The 26,387-nt window shown below is 38.1% G+C and overlaps 1 protein-coding gene and 1 long non-coding RNA gene across 2 annotated transcripts in view; one reads left to right on the forward strand and one right to left on the reverse strand.

Moving 5' to 3' along the window:
• Window positions 1-16,905, reverse strand: LOC118166530. The gene is made up of 3 exons (XR_004750555.1): window positions 16,780-16,905; window positions 1,042-1,146; window positions 1-179 (listed from the first exon to the last, which is right to left on the reverse strand). It is a non-coding gene; the product is annotated as an uncharacterized LOC118166530 (long non-coding RNA).
• The window catches only part of TMA16 (translation machinery associated 16 homolog), a 19,677-nt gene continuing 7,281 nt past the window's right edge, over window positions 13,992-26,387 (forward strand). Inside the window, exons 1-5 of the mRNA XM_035325507.1 lie at window positions 13,992-14,149; window positions 15,147-15,259; window positions 21,272-21,309; window positions 22,078-22,162; window positions 23,218-23,366. Coding sequence (XP_035181398.1) covers window positions 14,147-14,149; window positions 15,147-15,259; window positions 21,272-21,309; window positions 22,078-22,162; window positions 23,218-23,366 — 388 coding nt within the window. The 5' untranslated portion in view covers window positions 13,992-14,146. The remainder of the gene's footprint in view (window positions 14,150-15,146; window positions 15,260-21,271; window positions 21,310-22,077; window positions 22,163-23,217; window positions 23,367-26,387) is intronic.

Raw genomic sequence — 26,387 nt, forward strand, 5'->3', positions numbered from 1 at the left:
TATAGGCAGTTCTGAATTTAACTGAGGTATTGGCAATAGGTAAACATCAAGCATTTGAAGTCTGCTGTCCACTAATTCTGTTCTAGTAGTAGTTAGGCACTGTGATCCACTGACTTTCAAACAGCAGTAATATGAAGAGGTCCCTTGGATAGTTTTAGATCTGTCTAGTGTCACTACTGCTAAAAAAATTCTAAATACCGTACAGCTACATAACAGCAGAGAGGGAAGAGGAAAAAAAAAGAAAAAAAGAAAAAGAAAAAAAAAACTTATAAAAGATCCAGGTAAAAACCTATTTGTGAAAGTTCACACAGCAGCAATCATGTGTGAATGAGAAAAGACAGCTCAATTTTCCTATAAAAATTGTGTCATTACAGAAGAACCATAGCACAAACAAAAAGAAAATGGTTTCCCAAAGAGTGAGCCTCATGCAGCAGGTAACATTTTTCTTCATAGCAATACTTCCATTTCTTAGAGGACAAGTGTTTCAGATCAGCTCTTCCAATTATAGTACCCCAGTGAGAATCGTCAACTAATTTCAGAGAGTGCCTTCCCACTCCCCTGACTAAAACACACCCACCCAGCTGGCAAAGCTTCTGTGTTGCTCACTAAATTGCTCAGCAGAGCATGAGGACCAAGCTGAGGCAAGTCACATTGGGTGTGAAAATGCCTTTTACTTTAAAAAGTTATCATGGTAGTTTTTCCTTAAGGACACAAAGAAACAATACAGCTCTCCCAGCTCCTTGCACTTGTTAGCATGTTGTAGTGCTAATTGTGACCCAGCCCACTCTCTCTTTTACTTCCATGAGTATTCAGATTGCATACAGCCTTGCTACCCCCCTCTCACCTTGCTACTTACACTAGCATTCATTTTAAAACTCTGCTTTATTTTGGAGTTGTAGGTTTCCACTATACTCACTGTGAGAAGAATTTTTGCCAAATTCTAAAGTTCCTTAAAGCCTGTAGTTATTAGTTCCTCAAAATTTCATCCTGAAAGGTAATTCTCTGCTCATAGCATTCATTAAAGCATTGCTTTTAAAGTACCTTCTCTTGCTGGGTTCTTAGGAAGCACTTCTTTAGTTCTGCTGTTGCAATAGTGGATGGCATTATCTCTTGATAAATGGGTTATTATTTGAAGTGGCAGATGAACTGAGAAAAAGAAACAAGGTTACAGTGAAAGTGGCAAATACCCATCAAGTATAAAACCACTCTTCAAGACATTAGACTTTTTCAAAAAGGAAACCAATTCCTCTGATAGAAATTGTCACGTTAAAGAGTAGATTTTTTCTGAAAAGTCTGAAAAGGAACACTTATCTGACAAGGGTGGTAAAACCAAACCTTTCCCAACTAATATTTTTGTACTATAAGATTTAAACAGTTAGCAAAAAATGCAAAACCAATAAATTACTAGGCAATTACAAAGCCTGCATGAAATTATGTGAAACATTATGGAAAATACTCAATAAGAAGATAATCGTACATCCCTCTGTTTGAACTAAAACACCTGCAATGACTTTATGCAGATTTTACTACCAGCAGGAACTACAGAAATCAACTGATAAGTTGTCCCCACATGACTTCAATAGACAAAACAAAAGCTGAACAACTTCCCCCTTTTGTTCCCCACACCAAAAATGTAAAATAAAATAAAATGAGGCAACCTCCTTTTCTTTCAAGTCAGGCATTAGCCTGGTGTTTATAAAGGGTACTCGTCACAAAAAAAAAAAAAAAAATCCCGTCTGCACTGATCTCCTTCCAACAGTCTGCCTGCAAAGTGAGATGGCATCACTGTTTCCTAAGAAGTCCGTATGTCCATTATCTAGAAAACATTCCTCTCAGTGTATGTATAGTTCCTCCTGTAATACAGGTGAAATCCAGCTATCACTATGACCCTGTGAGCAAACCACAGAGAAGGCCTCTCTGCAGGCTTTTTGCTGGGATGTTGTGACACTTCAAAAAGAGCAGCCACAGAAAAACCATGAAATCCAGAAGTCATTCTGCTTTCATGTGTACAACACACAGTAACAACCTCCACGCTTAGTCATGTGTCTTCTGTATTGATTAGTCATGGGATAAATACAAATTTATATTTAGCAGGTGGTAAGTTAGGAGCAGCAGACTACAGGTGAAAATAAGACTGAGTGGAGCATCTGAAAAATAAAACTATTTGTAAAGAATCTGTGGTTAACAGTTCTGCAGTATTGTCCACAGTTTCCTGGTAGCAGTAAAATAAACTCTAATACCTCTTCTTTGTACTCTCTGTTCACTTAAGAAGCATCTCCAGCCCAATGCTAATAAATATTTGCGCTGACTCTTTCCAGTGGTGAGCCATCAGTGGATGGACCACATAACACATGTACCCACACTGAAGTGTCAGGAAAAGTTCTGCAATCCACCACTGTGCTGGTCCTGAGTAGCTATAGTAAAGACTACTGTAGTAAAGACTAAATAAACAGTGGTAGTCCATCCAGCAGCCTCACCAGGCACAGGCCAGCGTGGCCTTCAGGTTGTGGTGTGCTGCATGAAACTCTTGGCCACAGGATGAACTTGGCTAACTCCTTGTAACAGAGGAGCCTGCAGGAGCTCCCACTGGGTACTGGCAATTAGGCCACCTGCCTGGTCTTGCCTTTATTACAGAACAGAACTACAACATATCCTGAGTTGGAAGGGACCCACAAGGATCATTGAGCCCCACTCCTGGCTCCACACAGGACCACACAAAAATCAGACCCTTTGTCTGAGAGCATCGTCCAAATGCTTCTTGAACTCTGGCAGGCGCTCTGTGCAGAACCTTTCAGGTCCTGTTGCTGTCCCCAGAGAGCAGAGCTCAGCCCCTGCCCCTCCGCTCCCCTCGTGAGGGAGCTGCAGGCCGCCATGAGGCCTCCCCTCGGCCTGCTCTGCTCTGGGCTGAACAAACCGAGGGACCTCAGCCACTCCTTATACATCTCCTCTAGACCCTTCACCATCTTTATAGCCTTCCTTTGGACACTCTCTAATAGTTTTACGTCCTTCTTATACTGTGGTGCCCAAACCTGCACAGAATGCTTGAGGTGATGCTGGACCAACTCAGAGCAGAGCAGGACAATTCTTTCTCTCAACCAGCTAGCAGTGCTGAGCTTGATGCACCCCAGGGTACAGTTGGCCCTTTGGGCTGCCAGGGCGCACTGCTGGCTCATATTCAGCTTGCCATTGACCAAAACCCCCAGACCACTTTCCACTAGGCTGCACTCCAGCATCTCATCCCCCAACCTGTACATTAGATTGCTCCATCCCAGGTACAGAATTTTAAATGGTTTAATTTCATGCATTTGGTAATTTCCCAGCCCTCTGATTTGTCAAGATCTCTCTGGAAGGCCTCTCTACCCTTGAAGGAGTTGACAGCTCCTCCTAAATTAGTGTCATCTGCAAATTTACTTAGTATGCATTTGAGTTCTGTATCCAGATCATTTATAAAAACATTGAAGAGAACTGGCCCTAAGCTGGCCCCAAAAGTTTATCTGAAAGTGCAGCAAGTCATTACCATGTGCACATCCTTTAGGAATACAGTTGTTGTCCTGTGGGAAGATTTTACATTAGCTCAAATGACCGAAATGGAGAGCTGCTCTCCATAGCCAGGATCTGCTCTGCACAGCATGCCATGAGAAAATCCATTCAGGTCCTGTCCCATGCTGGACAAATGCAGAGCGTCCAGCATCTGAAGGGATGTGAAATTTATTCATTATCTGAATTCCTCTTCTTATTCTGCCTCATACCAGCAGTTGCCTTATGAAGCCATTTGTTGCAGTTACCCAGCAGAAAGTAGATGTAAAGAAAAAAAAATAAATAATAAATAATAAATAAAAAAATAAAAAATAAAAAAACTGCTGAGATGAACTGGTAGCCAGCAGCTGAAAAGGAAAGGAGATTAACTTCTAAATGCATGCAGCAGGGCATAACATTGAAGCATAAGTAAGCAAAGGAATGTTCTTCTGAACGCGCTCAAATTCTATTGTGCTGTAATTTTTTTTATTATTTTTTAAAGAGCATTAGAGGTTAATTTAGCTCCATAATTCCACGTGATGCCATGCAGTAAAGCTGTATCTCCCTGCTCTGGCACTGTTTCACTATAAACTAATTGAGACTACAGTATGGCACATGTCTTTTTGATATCCTTCCAATTTCCTCTGGGAAATTAAAGAAAAATACATTTAAAAGAAAATCAGGAGGAGATGAACTGCTTTTTCTTCTCATTTTTGCGGCACCAAACTTCCAGTCTGACTAATTGATCTGTTTTGCTTCTTCACTTATAAAAGTGAAATTGTTTCCAGAAGGTAGCTCCAGAGGAATAGCTGCCTGTAAACCAAAGGAGGGAAGTCAGCCAAAGTGACAGTCTTTACCTATCAGGAAAAAGATAAGTGAGAAATTAAAATTCATCTTTTTGCTTCTACATTTTCCCACACATTTCATAATAACACCAAGTAATTCATGTCAGTTCAATAGTTTATACCACTTATACCTAAGTAGACAGAGAACTCTGTGCTGTCAAACTGCTAGTTGTGGTTGTTTTTGTGAAAAAACACCTAGAGTTGTACAATTAATGTGTTTCATGACAAACTTCATCTTCAGGAGATCTTAAGACACATAGGTTCCTTTCAGTCAGATTTCACAATAAATGCTTCTCTTTTTCAGGAGCTCTGAATTTTATTCTGAATATTTATTAACTGACTGTGAATACTTGGTCTAAGACTCCTGTGTCTGATTCATTCTCCGTAAAGCCAAGAAAACAGTGCCCAACACTGTGAAGAACTTCAGGGATTATGAAGGACAACAGGAGAATGAGGTGGTTAAATAGCTCAGTTGTTGAACAGTGGACACACCAAAATAGGCATGTTGGGAGGCAGGAGACGACACCATGCTGAATTTTAAGAACAACAAAGTTCCCAGACAGACTTGTGCTGCAGCTTGAACTTAGACAATTTTGATGCATAATACTTTAGTTAGATTTACAGGAGTCAGGGATACATTTGTTTGCAATGCAGGGAAAATACGCTACCATTTGGTTTATCATTTAATAAAGCTGATTCAAAAGTAAGTACAGTTTGGAGTTCTGCGTTTTTCAGTGCTTCTAGTGCATTAGGAACCAGATAGACAATGTGCTTTCAAGTAAGTGTTTACTATAATCAAGTAACAAATTTCAGTTACACACTTCAGATTTAAAAAAGACTACAGTGTATCATCTCATGGGGCATTAAGATTTATTAATGGGATGAACTTAACCCCTTCAGTTTTCCCCAAGACTCTACTTCATTGCTGTAAGGCAGCTCTTCATTAGCCATACTGACCAATTATCTGTGACCTGAATACCAAGAAGCTGCTGTGCTTGAACAGGTCTTATGGAAGGGAGTGGGATGCTTGCACAGAAAGGTATATGAATTATGCCCAAGATTCAGTGCTACCTAACAGTTTGTAGCCTCCAGTTGTATCACACCTCAGTATACTAGCTGCTATAGTGCAGCAATTGTTAGTAACATTTTACATGCCCCAAAGGACACCATTAAATTCTACACTTTTACATTTACAGCTGGAAATAATGACTTGCTAAAGTTGTTTTGTATTTCTAGACACATATGTACCTGTTGTGTTGTTTCAGTTAATGCCACTGTGGTTTTAGTTGTTTCTTCTTGATTATCTTTTTCTCTCCTACCATCCAAGAACAAAAGACAAGGTAGAGAAACTAGTAAAATGAAATTGGAATTATATTCCCCACAGGAAATACTGTTGCTAGCAGCTGTCTTTTAGGTTTTAATTCCCAAGCCATTCTGAACTACTACAAAGCACAAACATTATTTGGTTATTTCCGTACAGCTTTATGTAGCAATACTTAATTTTAAAAATAATGGGGCTTTTCCCTTTGCTCTAGCCAAAGCAGTAGGATAATGTTTTTTATGCATGTCATATTACAAGGTAAGTAACAAAGACCTGAACCCTCAGGAGTTACAACTTGACATACTGGCTTCAATGACTGTTTTCCCTAAAGAAAGAAATGTACTATTAAATCATATTCCAGCTTCCCAGCAGTGCCAGTTTTTGAAAGCTCAGGATCTGGCTGGTATGTTTTCAGGAACAGAGACTCTCCGTTGTAATGTTTTACCTTTTTGTCACCAATGTCAAACCAAGAACTTTCAGGTTCCTGGCTTAGTCATGCAGATGACAATCAGGATAATGAAAAAGTCAGTATCGATGTAAAAGTTTGTGCCTCAGATATCACCCTTGCGGGCCATTTAGCCAGGAAACGTACATTATGTAACCTTTTGCTTGGCATGGAAGGAAATGAATTCTAGAAGCAAGACTACTCACGGACACTGTAACAGATACTCTGGGGCAGGGGCCACAGTTCTGCCAGAGGCACTACAAAATAGCTTCCAAGAGTCTGCAGCAGTGAGCAAGGGGACTCAGAGTCCTGATCTGAGCAATAAGCATCAGAGCTTGATTTTCTAGAATCGATCATTATTTAAAGATCTTCTATGGATGGCAGTTAAAATTATTTTAAGAACAGGTTTGCAACTGATGGGCAAGAGGTTTGTTTCCAGTTCTTATTCCAGAAAGTTTTTTAGTTTGAAATTCAGAATTTCACAGGGAAGAGAACTATTGAAATGGTTAAATAGCAACATCATGGATCAGAGGTATAACATATCAGGCATATCAGTTTATACAGCTATCTTGTAATATTGTGGAAATGTTGTTACTCAAATTTTCCTGATTTACAAACCAGTGGTTAAACAACAGGTTTAACTTCAGTGAGCTTTCTTCTTCAAAGTCATTCTTGCCATATAAAGAGTATGGTAGCAACGGCACAGAGGATGTCAGCAAATTTGCTCTAAGTGTCCGGTCATAGCTGAGGGGGAAATTGCCTTTGGTTGATGGGTGCAGTAATACCACTGCAGAGCTGCTTTGGAACGGCTCTGAACATGGAGGCAGAGTTTTCCCAGAATTTCATTAACTTCACTCGGTGTCGTTAACCTACCCAGAGCTCAATGAAGAACTTGCCTGTAGGCAGTTTTAGTTTCATATAACAGAAGTGCATTACACAGCAGTCATTATGTCACACAATGATCCGTCTTAAACTAATTGCATCCAGTAATGATTTAGATCACAGTAACTGTTAAGTTTGTGCTCCCAGTGTTTCTACAATTGGTGGGGAAGTGCATTTAATTCACAGACTGATATACACCTATATGTCTATTTATCCAGGGTAAAAATGGCAAGTTTTTCATGATGCAGTCACTATAATCCTAAAAGAAGCATAACTTGCCTCCTCTAATATTGATGCCACAATTTCCTAATTTATCTTGCGTAGTTCAGAACATAACATCCTATCCTTTGGAGCCCCCATCTATATTTTCTTCCACACAGGGTAATGTGCATGGCAGGTTCCTGATGCTGAGCATATACACAAAAATGAGTCCAACAAAATTATGTTTGCTGAACCATGTCACTTTTTTTGGGGGGGTGGGGAGAGATTATGTTATTAATAAGGATTGATAAAACTAGTCACCCATTTTCCTGAGTGAAGATCTGCTATCAAGACAAGTATTGCCATTAAGTAGGGGAAGGCTTTATTAAGAAATAAACACGCTGATGGCTATGGTACCCACGGGTCTTGCTACATCTCAATCTAAGTGATTTTAGGGAATAGTTTTTGACAATTTGCAGGGGGTGAAATGATTCAGTCTCTGGAAATTAGAGATTCCAAACTCTTAAAAAAAAAAAAATCGAGCTCTTCATTACCTTCCTTTTCTTTTACAAGGTTAATTCCTTTAAACAGACACTAATGAAATCACAGACAAAATAGAGCACACAAAAGGACTACAGAGATAATCAGAGCAATTATTAGAAAGGTGGAAGGTTTACAAGGAAAACTTATGTCTAATAAGGTATGCTAGGAACTCAACTAAATCAGTCAAACAATTTTAAAGGATCTAGCTTGCAATATATGCATATAGTGATGAGCCTGAACATGTTTATCTAGACTATTCCAAGATCACTCTTGCAGTTTGAAACTCAAAAGTAAGCTGAATATCTAATGAAAAAGAAATACTGTAGGACAGGTGCACACTTCCTGTAATATGGTATCATGCTGTAGAAGTTATTGGAATTATGTGATTTTAAACGGGAAATATCAGAGATTTGCATATATTTATATATATATATATATATATATATGTTTTAGCTATGCAAAATGCTGTGGCAACCTTTGACTGCAGCAATGAGAGAGTCTATTCTAAGTTTAAAAAAAATGGAAAAATATATTAGCACAAACAACAAAATCAGAAATTTCTTGTAGCCTCACAGTTACCTGGCACTCCAAGAAGCACACTCAAGGAGCTGGTGAGAGCCTCCTAGAATCTGAGAAGTGACACTTGTTTCCATGAATCTCAGACAAAATAGAACTGCCAGAGTCACCTCATCTAAAATATTATACAATATGTTCATATAATAGCCTCAATTGCTGCAGCTACAGTACCTGAAGTGAAGGGGATTGAAAAGGGACAGGAAGGAAAGAGACCACTCAAAACCAACAACAGATATGACTAAGTAATTACTGCCACTCAAACTTTAATGGCACACAGAACATTGAGATCTCAAACATTTCAGGGTTTTTCTGTCTCCTACAGAAATATGAAAATACTAGGCTAACTCGGTAACCATTGTCAAAGATATTTTTTTTCTTAGGTCTCCATTCCTATTGCATGTACAGTGAAAATATCCTGATATATCCAGAAAAGGATATATGACGGTATATGGACGGTATATATGACGGTATGGACAGTAGATTCTATTCACTATGGAAGAAGAAAAAATTACAGTATCTTCAGTGTGTCTTCATTAACTTAATAAAATTAAGTCATTACATTGTGAATTTGTGTTGCAACTTCACAAAAAGGTACATTTTAATAGTTGTAAGGAGGAATTCATCAGATCAGTGCCCAGACAAACTGGAGAGAAGCTAGGGAGAGTCAGAAGTTGTCTATGCTCTAAACTACAGGCAAGTTGCCCAGATATATCTGCCCAAATATTGACCTATCATTTGAATTGAGCATTAAGTCATTGGGCATATCAAGGGCCCATTGGGAACTGAGTTCAGAGAATTAAATATTTATGAATATGGATATTTAAATATGCAGTTGCAGTGTGACAGAAGCTTGGTCCTGAAGGGAGTTTGCAAAACTATGTATCTAAAGGATCTACTATATGTGACTTGATTTTCTTTGCTGAAGATACCATGTTATACAGTGGCAGCATGTTGTACTACTACTCTATAGTCTCATTTCAGATTTTTTCCATTAGGGAAGTTTTAAACTTCAGTGCCTCTATGCCCAACATCCTGAAATTTGAAACCTTCAAAGTATGCTACATGGCAGCTGCATTATTAGAGACTTTACAAATGTGGAAGAACTTGTCAATTTAAAACATTTCTGTTTTACCATGTGTGATTTTTTTTTTGTTTGTATTTTTTTTGGAAGTATGGAGGATGGGAAAAGAGGAAACAGATGATATAGGAGAGGATGGTTTTACAAGGCACTGTAGATTACTTGATAAAAAAAATTGTATGATTTTTTGATTTTTTATTATTAATATCCTAAATCCTATTTAGAATTTCAAAATATCTTTAAGCATATAGCGCACCAGAGAGCCTCTTTGTTTATTAAGCAAACAAAGTTGCAAGAGCCCTAATTTTAAAGGTTAAAGGGACTGATAAAATGATTGACTATGCCAGGTAATTACATTAGGCTAGGAGGCTCTGTCTAAATGAATAAGCGGTCTTCTGCTTCTCTGATTAGTGACAGGAATCCGTTAGGAAGAGCTTGAGTATAATTAGGATGGAGATAGGAGAAAATAATAGCATTTAGAAAAAGCAGGAAATGCAGAAATAGCTAGCACGAAACATAATTAAAGGAGCATATTAGGTGTTCTTAATAGTTTCTTGTGTAGTATAGTTTAGAAATAGTTGTAAGCCAGGAAGGGAAGAGTAAGCTATATGAATTGGTACTCCTTTCTTACCTTTTCTCAGTTTATCAGTACAGAAATTAAGATATCAGTGGAAAATCCATCAGAATCAATGACAGAAATAAAAAATCTGCTGAATATAAGCACACAATTTAAAGAAAAGAAAAACACAAGTTTCGAAACATGACCCTCTTGCCTTCATTTAAAGCTCTGTTGAGTCTTAAAGTAAAATTTCTAGCAATACTGCTTCAGCTATGGAGACAAACATTCACAATCGGTGAAATGCAGACTTAAAAATGACATGGGATTAATAAATATTTAATTTAGAAGCATTAACCGGGCTAAATTAAAAGAAAATGGTATTATATTTATGAAATCAGGATACAGCAAATATTAGGGTATGTCTCTCAACCAGAGAATGCATCCTCAGATTTGCTTCAGCTCAGTCACTGAACTGTGACGATGCTGAGTTCAGTGATAGCTAATTTATTCTCCAAAGAGTAGATTTAAGGAAAAAAACAACCCACAAAAAAAAACTGTAATCATAATTTTGTAATAGTCTGTTTTATTGCTTAGTCTTACAATTATATACTTATATTACATTATATACTATACTTATATGCTATATTACATTTTATAACATGGCATATAATCAAGAAACTCTACATGTGCCTTGTCACCTAAAATCTACTACAGATATATTTCAGATGAAGAAGGATGCTGTCGATCTATTTCTGACTGCTAGCTCTTCCCTCACGATGTAGTTCCCCTGGCCCATTACTTTTTCCTCTCTTCCAAACCCAGCTGTTAATTACTTTAACCTTTAGTTGATTCCCTTGAACGCATGAAGTTTGCACTTTATGAACACTAAGCTAAGTGCAGTTTTAACTTTCCTCCATTCTAATTAATGTAGTTGTAACACTGAATTTTCTTGAAAATCTCATTTACAGAAATTGGTTTAACTTTTATATGTCAATTGGCCCATTTCTTGCATGACAGCATTTCTGAAAATCTGATGCACTTTATTATCATTTTAACAGGGTCTCCTTCTCAGAACTGTGTGGCTAGTTTCTTGCAAGTATCGTATTGTAGTTACTGTTTTATAACATTTAACATCATACTGGATGGTAATGAAAATTTTACAGCAAACCTGTTCTTGAATATAAGAATATTTAGCCTATACTTACTAAACCAATTTTATTTTGCCTCACTGATACAGATCACTGGAGTAAAGATTACCCCAGCCAGGTATTGCTCTATTTTAATGTATGTACTTACAATATTATCAGTAAAATTAATGCAAAAAAATGCAAATTAATAACTGGATACCAACACGACAGATTTGAATTCTAGTGTTACCCCCTCACTGCCACCAACACATGCAGTAGAAATATGACTTAGGAGAAATTACACAGCAATTCTACACAGCTGTCAAGACATTTTTACAAAAGTTCCTTTGTGGATAGGGTGAATGAAGTATTAAAGAGGAACATTTTTTTCCCCAGATTACAAACTATTTAAAGAACAAGATTGGACTAGAAATTGGTGTACATTTACATTGAATAGTTTTAGGTCTGTAAGTAGGTCATCAAATTCGAAGCATCATCACCCAAGGGTCTCATTATAGTCGGTGGCAAAAGACCAGCTGAATAACCCCTTGGAGCTGCCCATTAAGTATAATAAGTATCTACAGAGCCTATGTTTCCTTCTTAATGCCCCAATTAACAATTTAAGTTTAGGTAGGATGAGTGTCAGTAATCCTGCACCGTGGAAACCTTTCAGCTCCCAATCACATCCTCCAGGTCAGAAGCAATGCTGGTTACACACCTCCCTCTGCTTCCCAAACAGCACATCTCTGTGAAACAGAACGTAGATGGAGACCACATTAGTCTCTGTGGTATTCTGCCAAGAACAGCAAAGCTGTTGATGTTTCCAGATGTGCCCACTCTAAAGTCTCCAAGGTAAGGGCATAAATGTGTGAGTGAGGTTGTGACACCTGTGTGGAGCCACCAGGCCAACAGCAAAGTAGCTGCCAGCGTTCACATTTGAGAGCTGATGGAAATAAGGGCTGCAATTACGGCATAGTCATGGTGCAAGTCTGGAAACTGCTCATCTAAAAAGAAAAGGCTCAGCTCAATGCTGTTTCTTTATAAGCATTTTTACTGAATATCTGAGCAGACAGAAAAAAAAGCCACATTTTTGTTCACTCGAATAAAGAATTTAAAACTTACTTTCTTCAACTTTAATTTGTATTCATGAAGTGGGACCCCACAGCAAAACAGTTTTCACTGCCAGTTTACTGTATTGTCTCACTTGTATTTGATTTCACTATTAACTCCTTTTCAAAACATACTTCCTTCTGCATTTCCCAGTTAAATATAATTTGCTGGCCCCATCTGGATTTGAACAGTATTAAACTGAGCTACTATGATTCCTGAGCTACTTGACAGCATGTCTGAATTTATTTACTTGGATGAATGATTTAAAATTCAGTGCTCAGTTTCCTGTCTATGACTGCTACATACTGAATTATATATATAAGAAAATGACTGTCACCAGATGGGCACTTGAACTTCACACGGAACGTGAAACAAAGCTGTAGCATGAAAATACTCCTTAATACCTCAGCATTAAGTATTACTATGCAAAAATAATGGCAGATGCAGGTGTCACTGAATTTTAAATTTAGATGATCATTTAGCAGAAGTAGATCCTCTGTTCCGTAGGTAGAGGTTTGGTAGGTCAGCACAGTAAAGGAAAACATCCCGTCTTTAGATTGGGAAATAATTTTTATTGTACTTAAACACATTTAACAAGGGTACACGCAGGACCAGGGCTGGAACAAAACCATGCAGTGTGCATTCTGCTCATGGATGTCAGGACATCACCTGAAGGTAACTAGTGAACAAATACATCTGCCTGTATGTTCCTACTTGTGTCATTCTGTGAAATGAGTAAGTATTAAATGAGAACTAAGAGAGATCAATCTCCTTTTCATTTGGGTTTTTGTTGCTTCTTGTCAGGCATAACAAAGAACTTCACGCCCATAATCACTTCCAAATTTCATCGGGTAGGCTAACAGACTTTACTTCTCCTTCTCATGATCCAGGAAGATGTACTAGGCCCTACGACAGTGTCTCTGTTCAGCCTGCTGTCAATGACTGTCTGTTGAACAGTCATTATTTCTTTTCTATAAGCACACGGTTACTAGGCCTCGATGGTAACTTCTTGACTTGCTTTGAAAAGTAAATCTGAAAGTTGTCTTAGGCTCTTAGGACGAGCAGCGCTTTGTAAGATACTGAAAGCTGATTATTTTTTAAATCAGTATCATTAAGTTTGGATGTGTTGGTGGGTATGTTAGTTAACAAAGTAGCCAAGCTAATTTGATTATTTGTTCCCAAAAATTCAGATATGACAAGGGATAAAGCTGATGGATTTCAACCTTTCCAGCTACCTCTGCGTGCCACTTAGAGGGCCATCTTTCCTCCACACCTCGCCTCGGTACCTCTGCTTCAGAAGTGACTCTCTCTGGGCTTACTGCCTGGAAAGCATGAGTGCCAGCACAGAAGCTGACACACAAAAGTGTTCTCATCTGGGTCCAAAAATTTCCCCAAAGCTAACTGTTTCTGTAGCTGAAAGGTCCACTGAGCTGCCTTTTAAGGAAGGGTTTGAGCAGTATTCCCTTGGTAGTTTTCTACCTGGATCATGGTGTTTTTCTGATTTCCTGCTTGCTTTTACCTATTCTAATCTCTCCTGTTGGAGATAATGTAGGTTGAAAATGACACTTTCTACTGAAAGCACAGCTGTACCACGAAGCACATAGACATTGGTCCCTGACGTATCCCACTTGCACGCTTTGAAAACGGCAGAAGCCTGTTTTTACGGCGTGGTTTTATCTTTTCATTCTATTTTTACGGTCAGCGGAGCTAGAGACAGCCAGGCCTTTCCCCTGCTCCCGCTCCGCAGCGGCTACAGCGAGGCCGCCACCCTCACACCCCTCAGCTACGAGACATGACGGGGACGAGGAGGAAGAGGAGGAGGGGAAGGAGGAAGAGGAGGAGGAAGAGGCGGCGGCCCACCCCGGAACCCTGTGCTCGCTGCCCGCGCTGCCGCCCGGAGCTCTGCGGCTGGTGCACGGCGGAGGCTGAGGGCAGCGATCGCCATGGTGCGTGCGGGCGGGCAGGGGGCAAGGCGCGGCTCTCCTTCCCTTTCATTTCTTTGCCTTTCCTTCCCGCCGGGTCAGGCCCGGGAGAAGCCGCGAGCGGCCCGGCCCGCCCTGAGCTCTCCCGAGGGGCCGGCAGCGTGCCCCCGGCTGCTGCTTCCAGCCCCGGCTGCAGAAGGCCAGGAGCAAAACGCGTGCAGCCAGCGCACGGTGCCTCTGGAGGCTCCCCTGGGTGTCCAGGGCCATTCGTCTCCCCCCCGCGAGCCCAAACACCCATAAAGTGATGCACAGGGGTCTCCGTTTACTCCTCGCTGCCTCCTGCGTTGCGTTTGCCCTTCGTGCTCGTGGGTCTGGTTTTAAATGCACGGCTTGAGGTTTCTCCTTGAAGTTGCGTATTAATCGATAAATCCTTTCAGTTTCGTTCAAACACGCTTCTCCGCCGAAAAGTAACACAGCTTAAAATAGAGTTACAGGCCTCTTTAAATTTGTGGGTGGAAATCCCTTTCTGTGCTGCATGAACAGCCAGAGCTCGTAGCAGGCAGAGGCACTCCCACGGTCTGCTGGAAAGGACAAAAACCCTTCTGTTGTGCTGCAGAAGTTACAGCTGTGGCCCTTTCCAGAGATCACAACAATCAGAAATGTGGATGGGGCCATTTGCTGCAGAGGAACACAGCAGTAATCTTAGTTTTCTAGCCCCTGGGTTTTACCAAGTACGCGTTTTGAGGGGAGGCCCTATGCAAGATTTGTTGCAGCATTTCCTGCATTCCAGTAGCTACATCACAGCACGGAGTGCGATGAAATAATTTTGTTGTTCTGTGTGTTACTGGGGAGGGTAAGATCCAGATCCAAACCTGGGAACTGGTAAAGCACTACTTTATTATTATTAAGGGTTTTGTGAGATAGGGATTCACGAGCTTTTCAGCCCTTACGTGTGCCCCTACCTTCCCTCTAATGTTTTATTTAACTTCTGTAGCATACATTGTCTTGGCTTTCTTTTCAGCCAAAGTTACCGAAAACCAAAGGAGCGAAGCAAGAGAAAAAAGTTATCCATCCTTACAGCAGAAAAGCTGCACAACTTGCAAGGGAAGCACACAAACAGGATAAGAAAGAAAAGTAAGTTTACTGTGCAACCTTACGTGCAGACTCAAGGATATTACAGTAGATATTTTTGTTTGTGAGTGCTGGTGAAAGGGGACTGTTATGCAGATACAACCTTAATATCTATTTTAAGAAGACAGCCTATATAGCATGGTACTAGCAGGCCACGTGAACTGACATGATTAGATTCACAAAAAAAAAGAAATCAGCCTAAGTGTGTAGATCAACCACTTGTAAGATTTCTTGGAGGTCTTTTCCAGCCTTAATGATTCAGATTCTTATCACAGCATTTTGCTTTTTAATAGTCTGAATGCTGTCATGCTAGTGACTTCTCATGAAGCTTAGGCACCTTGTTGAACTTGACTCCAAGATTTACTAAGAAACCTGCTTAGGGTCTAGCATCTTGTACTGAAGTACTGAGTTTGTAAAGAAGAGCCATAAACCTCATTTGGTGTCCTTCCTACAAGAGAGAAACTTCTGAATAAAACTAAATTGTTAACTCCTTTTAGTGATTTAGCGCTGTCCTATCTTTTGGTTTTCTTTCCCCAGTTGCTGAAAAGAAAGATAGCTGGAGAGGACAGGCCTTTGATTTCCATTCTGTCTCAGCTTGCTGTCGCTAACGCATATAGTGACCAACTCCTTGACTGCTGATAGAACATGACTTTTTGTTTAGAAGTCTATTAAATTGTACTTCAAGCATCTTCTGTCAAAGTATACTGGTATTTTGATAGACCACACAAACTAAATCAAAGTATTCACACACCTGAAGGTATTGCATTGGGACCTGCTGGTACAGTTGAAGGGTTCCTCAGAGGTTGTGCAGACTTTATGGTTGTGCAGCCCTATCCAGGGCAAACTTGTAAGGTTACTCTGCCTAGTAAGGGGCCCTTCACAAGGGAGAATAGGACACAACTGTGTCCTGTAGCTTCAGCAGAGCTGCTGCAAGAAGTTATAAGCAGCACGTGTTGAGGATTGTGCAGTTTCCTAGCATGCAAGAAGCTTTCCCTGCTGTTCTGCATTGTCTGTACTTTTCTGACTGCTGTTTGTAAGTTATTTTTTTGTGGTTGTTTTCCTAGTACTAAACTGTACTTAATTATCTCATTTTGCCTCATAACTGCCACTCAGGGAGCTTAATCACAAAAGGTAACTGATTCATACTTGATTCTTAGTGCTTACATCTGTAGTTTTCCAATGAAGAAAAACATACACAAGAAGACTTAGTGTGTAAAGGAGTGAGGTAGTGGTTATTCATTGTGACGGGGCACACTTAATCAAGTCATTTAGCAATTTCCTTTAGTGATTTGTTTATGTGGGTAGAATTATACTGATACCTGTACTGACAAGCTCTTCTTGGAGTGCTATTTTTGTTTCTTCTTGCAGTAGCAAGAAATAAAAGTAAAGAGTTCCTGCTGGAATAGCATTTTTCCATATGACTTGCCCTTTTAATTATTTTTTTCCCCACAAAAAAGTAACTTTGTAAAGTTAATAGTTTTTTACAAAGTAAGTTTACATCAAAGAAACTAAGCACTTCTTACCTGCATAGGAGACAATGGTCTGTATAGCAGCAGTTAGTCTTTCTGTTACTTTCTTCTGAAGCATAGCAAACAGAGCTAGCCATAACAGGAGAACTCTTCCAAATGAAACAAGCAGGCTACATTTTGGTATGCATTCCAGCTTACTGGAGGAGAAAGCACCATTTTATAGGAAGCCATTAAGTGTTGGCTGCCCAGCAGGCTAATTAAAGGTGTGCTTCAAGCAACCCAGTGAAGGAGCACTTGTTTTTTTTATTCCTAATTCTTGTGGGGATCAAACAAAGCCTAATGTCTTAACAGAGAAACTGAGATTACGATTAGAAGATGTAGATTACTATCATTTCTTTAGGTTCTGTTTCTTTGTATTTACCTTTTCTTTTTCAAGCTCTCCTACTCTTTCAGGTGTGAGTCCTTTAGGGTGATGATAACTGATGTAACCCCCTGTTTCCCATAGGGAAACTGTTCTGCCAAAAGTAGTGTGTCAACCTGGACCATCCAAATTCTGAGAGAAAAATATTCTATCCATAAATCTCTACATCTTGCTGTCCTCGGTCCTGTCTGATTAATTATTGATCACTTTGTAGATCTGTTTTGTTGTGATGGTCTAAATATGATTTGCATTAGAATATAGATAATTGGAGGAAATCAGTTTAACTCAAAAGACATGGCTACTGTTGCTTGATCTTCTTCCCTAGTTTCTTTAAAAGTCTTGTTCTAGTTTCTTATGGATCTGTATTATCATAACAATCAGCTTGTTAAATCTTGACTATTTTTTATTTTTTAATATTGGGAGTTACGCAGGTGTTAAAAAGTCAGTTTAGCCACTAACCAGTCTTACCAGTGTAATTACTTAGCTGTCAGTTTCTTTAGTATGTGATAGGGGTGGGGTTCGGGTTCAGTTTGCAGAGCTCTGAAAATTACTAAGTACATTTCTGATGCTGTAGGCCAAGGAAGGCTTTCTGCTCTGCTGAGGGAAAAGCAGTAGCCCATACCAGTCATTTTTTCTTCGTTGCTTTTGGAAATTTCATAAAAGCTGTCTTTTAACAGGAGCTGGTTGTATTAAATAAATGCTCTAGCTTTGTTTCTTCCAAATTTGAGCCTTAACGGCAAGAAGTTTACTGAAGTATTATTTGCTGGAAAATTATATGCTGAAGTTGAAATTGTTCAGTGGGAGAAGCTCCCTCATGATCTCTGCAGTGTATTCTTTCTTGGTCCCATCTACTACTTTCATACTTCGTTAACATGCTTCTTACACTATAGAAATAATCATTCTTAGATGTGGGCAGGGCCTGAAACCTGAGGCAGTATTCCTAAATACGATCTCACCAGCCCTGAGTGAAGGGGACAGTTTCCCTGTACGGGCTAATGCACTTCTGTGGCAAAGAAAACATGATCCTTCAATTTTTTTTTTATTTTTTTTTATTTTTTCTCTGAAATAGGGATGAGACACAATCAGTCACTCTAGGAAGGTCGTCTGCACAGTCTGCATTATTTTAGTTAAGCTGTAGAATTACTTGCCACAAGGTGCTGCAATTGAGATTGGGGAAATATGTGCAATACTTATTGAACACACATACACCTGATCTGTTGACAAATGTTGAATACTAATGTATCATTTGGGTGTAGGTAGCCCTTGAACAACATGTTGCTGGAAGCTCAGAGCATCTTTTGTGGAAGTATTAGTAAATGTTTTCCCTGATTTTTGTGTTATTTTTCTTTGGTACTTGGCTTGAGACAGGATTCGGGACTAGAGACAATTTAGGCTTCTGTTTACTTTTGTACTTTTCTATATGAAGAAGTTATGGAAATAGCCATTAACATGCCTGCTCATGTTAAATAGGAAAGGAATTTGCATTTAGCTATGAAACGCACATTCAAGTATCTTTTCTGTAAACAAGCTAAATGAAAAAAGGAAATATATTACCCACAAGGAATTTCAGTAAGACCGAGCAATGCCAGGAAAAAGGCAGGAGAAATTCTATAAGCTGCAGAAATCTGTCATCCAAGTAATCTTCCATGCAAGCATTCTCAATGAAATATGACAGTAATAATAACTTGTTGTCCAGAAACTGCCTGTATTACAAAGGACCAATCTTGACCGTAATAAGGGGAGACAGACTAATTGGTTTTAGAAAATTGACTACAGTCTTCCGTCACTCAGTTCGGTTGAATCACACCTTTCTGTGTCCCTCTTCACAGCTCTCCTCAAGAGTGTCTAGTCAGCACCAAATTCCAGTATATTTCTACCAGTTTATTCTTTCTTAATCTACATGTGAATCCTTATTCCTATAGGCAAGTTGTTTGCTCTGTTAAATCATTACAAAGATGTTGGTATGAGCCAGCAACACCTGGCTTGCTAGTGCCAGCAGAACATTGCTTTTTCTATACTTCAGGCAAGTAGAACATGCCGAAATAGTCCTGGAACTCCTGTTAGTGATGATGCACCAACGCCAACCGTATTTTGTTTGCAATTACTGAAATCTCCGTCTTAGTTTTTGGTAGCCAAGGCTGACCTATAGCAAGATTTTTTTCTTCACTCCTGATGCAGGATATATGCTTTCTGTTGCAAATTCTTCAGGAGTCTGTGTGTTTTTCTTGCAGAGATACCAGTCTAAATACTATCATGCTCTGAGGTATGAGAGCTAAGAAATTTGTACAGTATGTCTTGATCTGGCATGAAGTACTGTTTTCCCTTAGGAATAAGCAGGAGTCTTATATCTGCTTGTGGAACTCTGTTGTTTGTTTCTCCTTAGCTTTTCTGTTGTCTAACCTCTTAATCTTTGTTGAACCACTATGAATCCTAGTTGTGCTGCTTGCATCAGTGATACTTTGAGATGTACTTCTGCACATTCTTTATGTGAAACTGAAAAATGTCAGCTCTGAAAACTATTTCAGTTTTGGCTACAGAAGTAAAACAAAAATGGACTGCAAATAAGTAAATTTTTAGTTTTTATAATGGTATTCCATACTTCATATGGAAGTATCCAAAAATTATTAGCCAAGCTACTAATTGGTGAGTCAGCTAACAAGAGTTGACATGTGTAGGGAGAACTACAAAAGGTATTTAGTAACCCAAAACAAGAAACAAAAGGAAATTTGTTCTGTCAGCCTTGCCATTTCTTAGTGAAGGAGTCCGTCTTCATTCTCAGAACCGTAAATGGCATTGTATGCGTGGGTGTGGCAGGGAAAAAATACTGATTTGGCAAAATAGTATTTATTCAATTTTAATATTTAGAGCAGTTGAATACAGTATCTGCAATGAGAAATGCTAATGGAGAATGAAAGTTTTAACTTTTAAAGTACCTACTCAAGAAAACTGAGAATCACCCTTATCAATAATCAGTGGTTACGCATGATAAGATTATTTTTCCTTTTGGTAGAAAATCATTAAGAAGCAAGAGCCTGCCTGCCACAAGATCATATCCCTGCCATTATCCTCTCGTTCCCTTGAGTAAAAGGTGTTACGGTGTGGAAGGAGATGAGAGGAACTGTCTTTGCCTTAGCTCATTTGATTAGCCTCCCTGCTAATACTATTGTCTTCTAGCAGTCTTTGAGGTCAGGCTTTTATGAAAAGTACAGTGAGGCAGTATCTGATCCTATCATCCAATATTTCTCATACTGAAATAAGTTGGTGCACACCTAAAGACTGAAGGAGGTTTTTCTTCCAGAAGATAAGCCTGGTTATGTGCATCATTGCTTATATAAATAAATGAGCCAGTGACCATCGTGGGCCCAAATGGCAGCTCTTAGTGTTTTAAAGCATAGATAGATGACAATTTATGATCCTTATCAGGAAGCTTTTCTAGATGGCATTGTAGTTTTCTCTATGGCAACACTGCAGACGTGCTTGGCTCACTTTGTTGCCATGCAAGGTTCACAGCAGGGACTGCTGCTGTGAGGCCCCACTGCATGAAAATACAAATCCTTGTTGTGGATGCTCTCACCTGTCATAACGCTGTTCTTTGTCCTGTTAGCCCTCTGGAGGCTAAATAACACTTTTTTATTATTATTATTGAAGATGTCTTCTACATGCAGTTTTAAAGCTGACTTAAAATCTAAATATTTTTTCATTTGTTTTTTACATGTTCTCATCCAGATTTGTCCTTTCAAACACATGAAATACACCAGCAGAATATTAGAAATGCTTAATGATACTATTACAATGTAGATCTTTCATGAATTCCCTTTGCAGTGCTTTAAGAAAAGTGTTATGTCCTGTTTTCATCCTGGTTTTTCTATTTCTTTTCTTCCAAGACACTATTTCAACTTAATAGGTGGACTGGATGAATTTCAGGTGGTAACTGCCAAAAAGTAGAAATTTTCAGTGAAAGAAAGTAAGTTGTACATTGTTCTGAATTTGGCAGATATTTTCCATTTGAAATTTTACCTTGACGTTCATCTTGACTCCAAAATTGTTTTCTGGAGAAAGAAATGAAGATAATTTTTATTTACATGGTACTCATTCTTTGCTAACATATCTGTTTTGCTTTGTCAGGTTGAAGACTGAAAAAGCTTTGCGTTTGAATATTATTGGTGAGCAGAAACATCTATTACTGAATATACTAGTCAACTTTTTATTGTAAAATTTCGGTTTTACCAACTTTATAGCTTCTCTAGTTGAAGTTTCTTTATCTATAATCTGACTCTGTAATCTTAAGAGAGACTTTGAAGAAGTGCTGAAATACCTGAGGTTTTCTAAAGTATTATTTATGGGGTTGAACTCAGGGCTTAGAGCCTAATCCTTAGTCAGTGTACACGACAACAGGTCAACATCTCTTCTTACACATCTGTACATGTATTATTGCACTTGTCTCCATGCTTTCCTTAAACATTTCTAAAAGATGATATATGTAGATTACCAGACACTGTAATAATGTCTAAGTAAATACAAAGCTTCAAGACACAACCTGAAATTCTTTCAAATGATTGACATTCACCTTTTCAATTGAATTACTTAAAAATTGTGATAACTGGAAGTCTTGTTCAGCCTCTCCTTTGTTGTTGTTGTTGAATTTGGGCTTTCATAACTTAGTATCTTAAGCAGTTGATCCACTTGTAGTTTAGATACTATTTTCCAGTAATTCACAATGAAGTATTACAACTTCTTTCCATAAGGAAGATAATGTTTCTATTATAGCTACCTTCATACCCGGTACACACAAAATCAGTGAGCCAAATTTCTATGATGCCATTCAAAATCTTAAATAACGGGGGTTTATTTAAGAAACTTTGAAGAACTTGAATCTGTGCTGGTGCTACCATGATAATACAATCATTAATGTTGCCTTTTTTTTTTTTCAGGAGAAAAGTTGCAATGGTTTCAAAGTCACCTTGACCCCAATAAAACTGACTACACAAAGAAAGAAGCTTGTGAACTAATTGAAGAGTAAGTCTGCAGTTAAAATGGGACTGAAAAGCTTGATTTGTTTTTTAAAATAATGTTCTTAAATAAGACCTGTGTAGTGATGTTGGCTCAGAAGACTAACTTGTTATATGTTACTATTAGTAATATCAAGTAGTTGATTTTGTTAAAATGGGATAGTTACATATTAAAATATATATATATATGTATTTATAATAGAATTATTGATGTAACCCTTGCATTTTTATTTGTCTCTCTTCTTTTATATTGTGTGGAGGATTAATTATTTGAAGTGTAATTGCCTGAATTTATTAGTTGGGTTGTTCAGTGAAACAATGTGCAAATTTCATTCTACTCCTTACACCTTTTTTCTTTAATTTTCTTTGGCGAGAGGATTAAGTAATACTCTGGCAGATTTTTAGGGCAGGAAATATCAAAATTGGATTTGGGTAAAAAAGATCTTAGTTCTGTGCTGCTGGATATACATACCTATGGCCTTTCATGAGTTTTTACCTTCAAGCATAATGATATAATATATATGTATTCTTAAAAATTTGCATCATATCCACTTTCTTTCAGAAGCTCTGAAATACTTCTTTCAGAGTTCATGAAATCTGTAAGTTGCTAGCCAACACTAGTGATACTGCGAAGGCAGTAACAACTTACTTTGTGGATCCAGATTGGATGATTACACAATGATATATATGACATGGATGATGTCACAATGATGTATAAGACAGAAGAACTACAAAACCCGTTAATGAGATGATGAAATTCAGCTCTTAAAATTTAGCAAAACTTAACCCTAACACTGAGAGCTCATGGTAGCATGGAAGTTTTACCTAAACTAGTTTGAACAAAAAGCAAATAAAATTTCTGTAAGCAGCAGATGATTCAAATGTATTTCTAAATGGGGCTTTTACTTTAATGATGAAAGTGATGTTTCTTAGATTTGAACTGTATCTGACTAATCTAGAAAATATAATTTGTAAAACAACTTCTTAGATTGTCAAAATAATTCTGTTGTGCAAAAGTTTTGCATGAATACATGTAGCATAAGTGCATCTTATTTCTTTCAGATACATATGCCGATTCAGTGGTGAACTGGAGCAGATTGAATTACGAAACAGTATTAAAGGTAGACAGGGAAGACAGCATGGTTCACGGGAAACTGTCATCAAGCAGACCATGGAACGAGAAAGACAGCTCTATGAAGGCTACGGGATAGGTATGTAAAGCAATAGTAGTAATCCTGTGGTCATACTTGGTCTTCCTGCTCACAAGGCTAGAACCTAAGTGAAATTTCTATAATGTTTATTATTCAATTCTCAAAGGAATTCACTAACAGCTAGTTTTTTAATGGAGTTCCTTGCGGATGAGTACTTCCAGAGTTTGAATATTTCTGAGTCCTTCTATTAAAATTGAGGGAATCCAGGAAGAAATGCTGGACTATTATGATATATCTACTCTACAGGCTCTATTCTACAGGCACAAGCGATAATCCACAAGGAGCAAAAAACACATTTTTCCTTTTGCTCTTAGGCAGAGCAGTTTTGCTTTCTTTGACTCATGGGAAGTGTTGAAGGGAATATGTGTGAAGTCCCTAACACTTAACCTCTTAATCAAACTCACAAAAATTTGAAGATTTCAAATTAAGTGTTACAGATGAGAGCTCAGCTGAAAGCACTTTGTGTTTTTAAAACATTTACCTTGGCCATCATCACAAGTTTGAATAAAATCATAATGCCAGTTATTCTTCTTGGCTTTTTTATAACCATTTATCTTCCTGTGGCAGTGGAGTTTCTAGTGAAATCTTCCAAGATCAACTGAGAAGCGGTCATGTGAAAACCACAACACAAACATTAGAGCTGAAAATTTCCTCTTAAAGTGCATAGAGTTTCCCATAAAAAGAAAAACTTTATGAAAGTATTTTGTCTTCTGGGAGATAGTGCACAGATGCAAGCTGCTTGTGAGAGAGACGTAAGACTGAGAATGAGATAGCTGGAAGGGAAGCATCAGTAAGCTGGTGAAATAAGTAAGAAAAAGGAACAGTGATAGTACAAAAACCTAAGACTTGAAAAAAGCAAAGTACAAAATAGTACTGAAATTTATGATTTGCATTTTTCTTTCACAAATAAGCATGTTGGAGTCACATGATAGACTTGGCTTTAATGCTAAAGTATTATTCAAAGGTGGTGAGTCTGGCTAATGAATGGTCAAGGTAAGTCATGGAAGAAATGAAAAATCAACATTTATCAGATACAAGTGAGAGCAAGGTTTGAGCTGTGTGTCATGCTCCCCTTGATTGTATTTTACCAATAAAAAAGAATAGTTGTAAAATTTTTGCAACTGCTACTTGTTACTTTCACATCTTGCAATCGCAGAGGGATTCAGAAATATCTGTATGATCATTTGTAACAGAAATCCATTTTTGTTGACTTTGAAGGGGGAAAAAGTCATAGGAAGGTAAATACTATGAATGTCAAATAGCTCAGTTGTCAAAAATTTCCTTTCTGGTATTGCTTTTAAATTTTAGTTCTTTTTTTTTCTGAATTGCTTTGTGGAAAGCTGACAAAAAAATCAGTAGGAGTAGATAGAAAGATGTCAAATGCACAAGCACAACATAAAAATAAAGAAGAATCCAGAAAAATTGTAAGCAAAATTGGAGGTTATTATAGCATTAGTAAGTAAAGCATTCAGAGAGCATGGTGCAACTTCACATATTAAATATGCTCTCAAATCATTCATTATTTGTTATCACAGCTGCTGCAGGTTTTGCTCTCTGCCTAGGACAGTATTCATTCACAGAAAATAGTTGCTGCTAAATACTGTAATTAGAGATTGGAGATAAATGGAAATCAGCTGGAAACTGCTTTTATGCTCTACATCATTATCACTGGAAGCTGTAGTGAAGCTTTTGTAACTGACATAGTAGCTGTTCCTCCTTCCCCCCCCCCATTCTTGAACTCAGTTATTTCTTGTAGGCATATGCATTTGCTGTGAACAAACTACATGATATGAATTGCTTAGCATTAAGAAATTCTCTTGTAATTCAATGCTGTACATATCAGGTATATGCAAATGAAAAAATTATTATTTTTAGTGTCTGTTTACAAAAGTGGTAGATATCCAAAAGCACAGCAAATTTTAGTCTTAAAAAAAATAGTACCTATACAGGGAACATTCAGTCTCTCTGAGAAGTTGCTGAGTTTTGTTAGCAGTTACTTGTCATTCCTTTACCCCTTAGGTATATCTAAGTTAATTTTACTGCTGTTTTCTACCTGGTGTGTTTTAATTTGTGTGCAAGTGTGTTTTAATCTGGTCTTACGTATTTATAGGAAAGCTATTGAAGGGAATCCTAGATTTTGACAGGATATTTTGACAGAATTCAGAGTTAGCATGCTTGCAGTTGAAAAAAAAATTATTTCATTTGAACATCATACATTTTTTATAATTTGCCTTTATTTACCTAGCACGTTCTTAGAGAAGCATAAGGTAAATTTTGGGGAATAAAAGCGTTTAAAGCTAAACGTACCAGTTTTACTGTTAGTTCTTGAAATTTCAGGATATAAGGAAATTTAATTTAAATGGAAGTTTTATCACTTGCATGTATCTGCTAGCATAACTATGGCACTGTTAGCTGTTACACAATCACGATAGTTATAGCAGGTAACTGAATGGTTCTTCATTTAAACAACTTTAATTTAAATAACATCTACATCTACAGAACATCTACAGTTTCTGACATCCTTTTCCCTTTTTAAATTCAGGCTGCAATAGTATCATTTGACATGACATGGGTATTTTCTCTTTATTTCTAATGAATATGAGGTGAATGCTGCTTATGTTGTGTCAAGAGCAGTGACATTTCAGTTCTCGTGAGATTTAGGTAAATTTCTTCTGCAAGTCTTTGCTCTGGGAGAGAGAAATGGTTAGTGCTGTGAAGAATGGTGATGTTTTTATGAACAGCATACTTCTGGAAAGAAACAAAACAGCAAAACCCACAACCCTGGTGCACGTTAAGGAGATGCATCTGAGTAAAACAAGTGTTACTAATCTGACAATAAGGTGCAACTGCAACTTTCTACCATAGTGAATAAAATCAGTTACCCTGCAGTAACTAATTACTTTATTTCTACACACAAAACAGTGGGACAAGAGTTCCTAGTTCAGTTCCTAATCTGGCAGTTCTGTGGTTTGCATTGTACAGAATATTGCAAACACACATGTAAGCAGAACCTAAATCTTT

This window comes from Oxyura jamaicensis, chromosome 4 (assembly GCF_011077185.1).
Source record: "Oxyura jamaicensis isolate SHBP4307 breed ruddy duck chromosome 4, BPBGC_Ojam_1.0, whole genome shotgun sequence".
NCBI lineage: Eukaryota > Metazoa > Chordata > Aves > Anseriformes > Anatidae > Oxyura > Oxyura jamaicensis.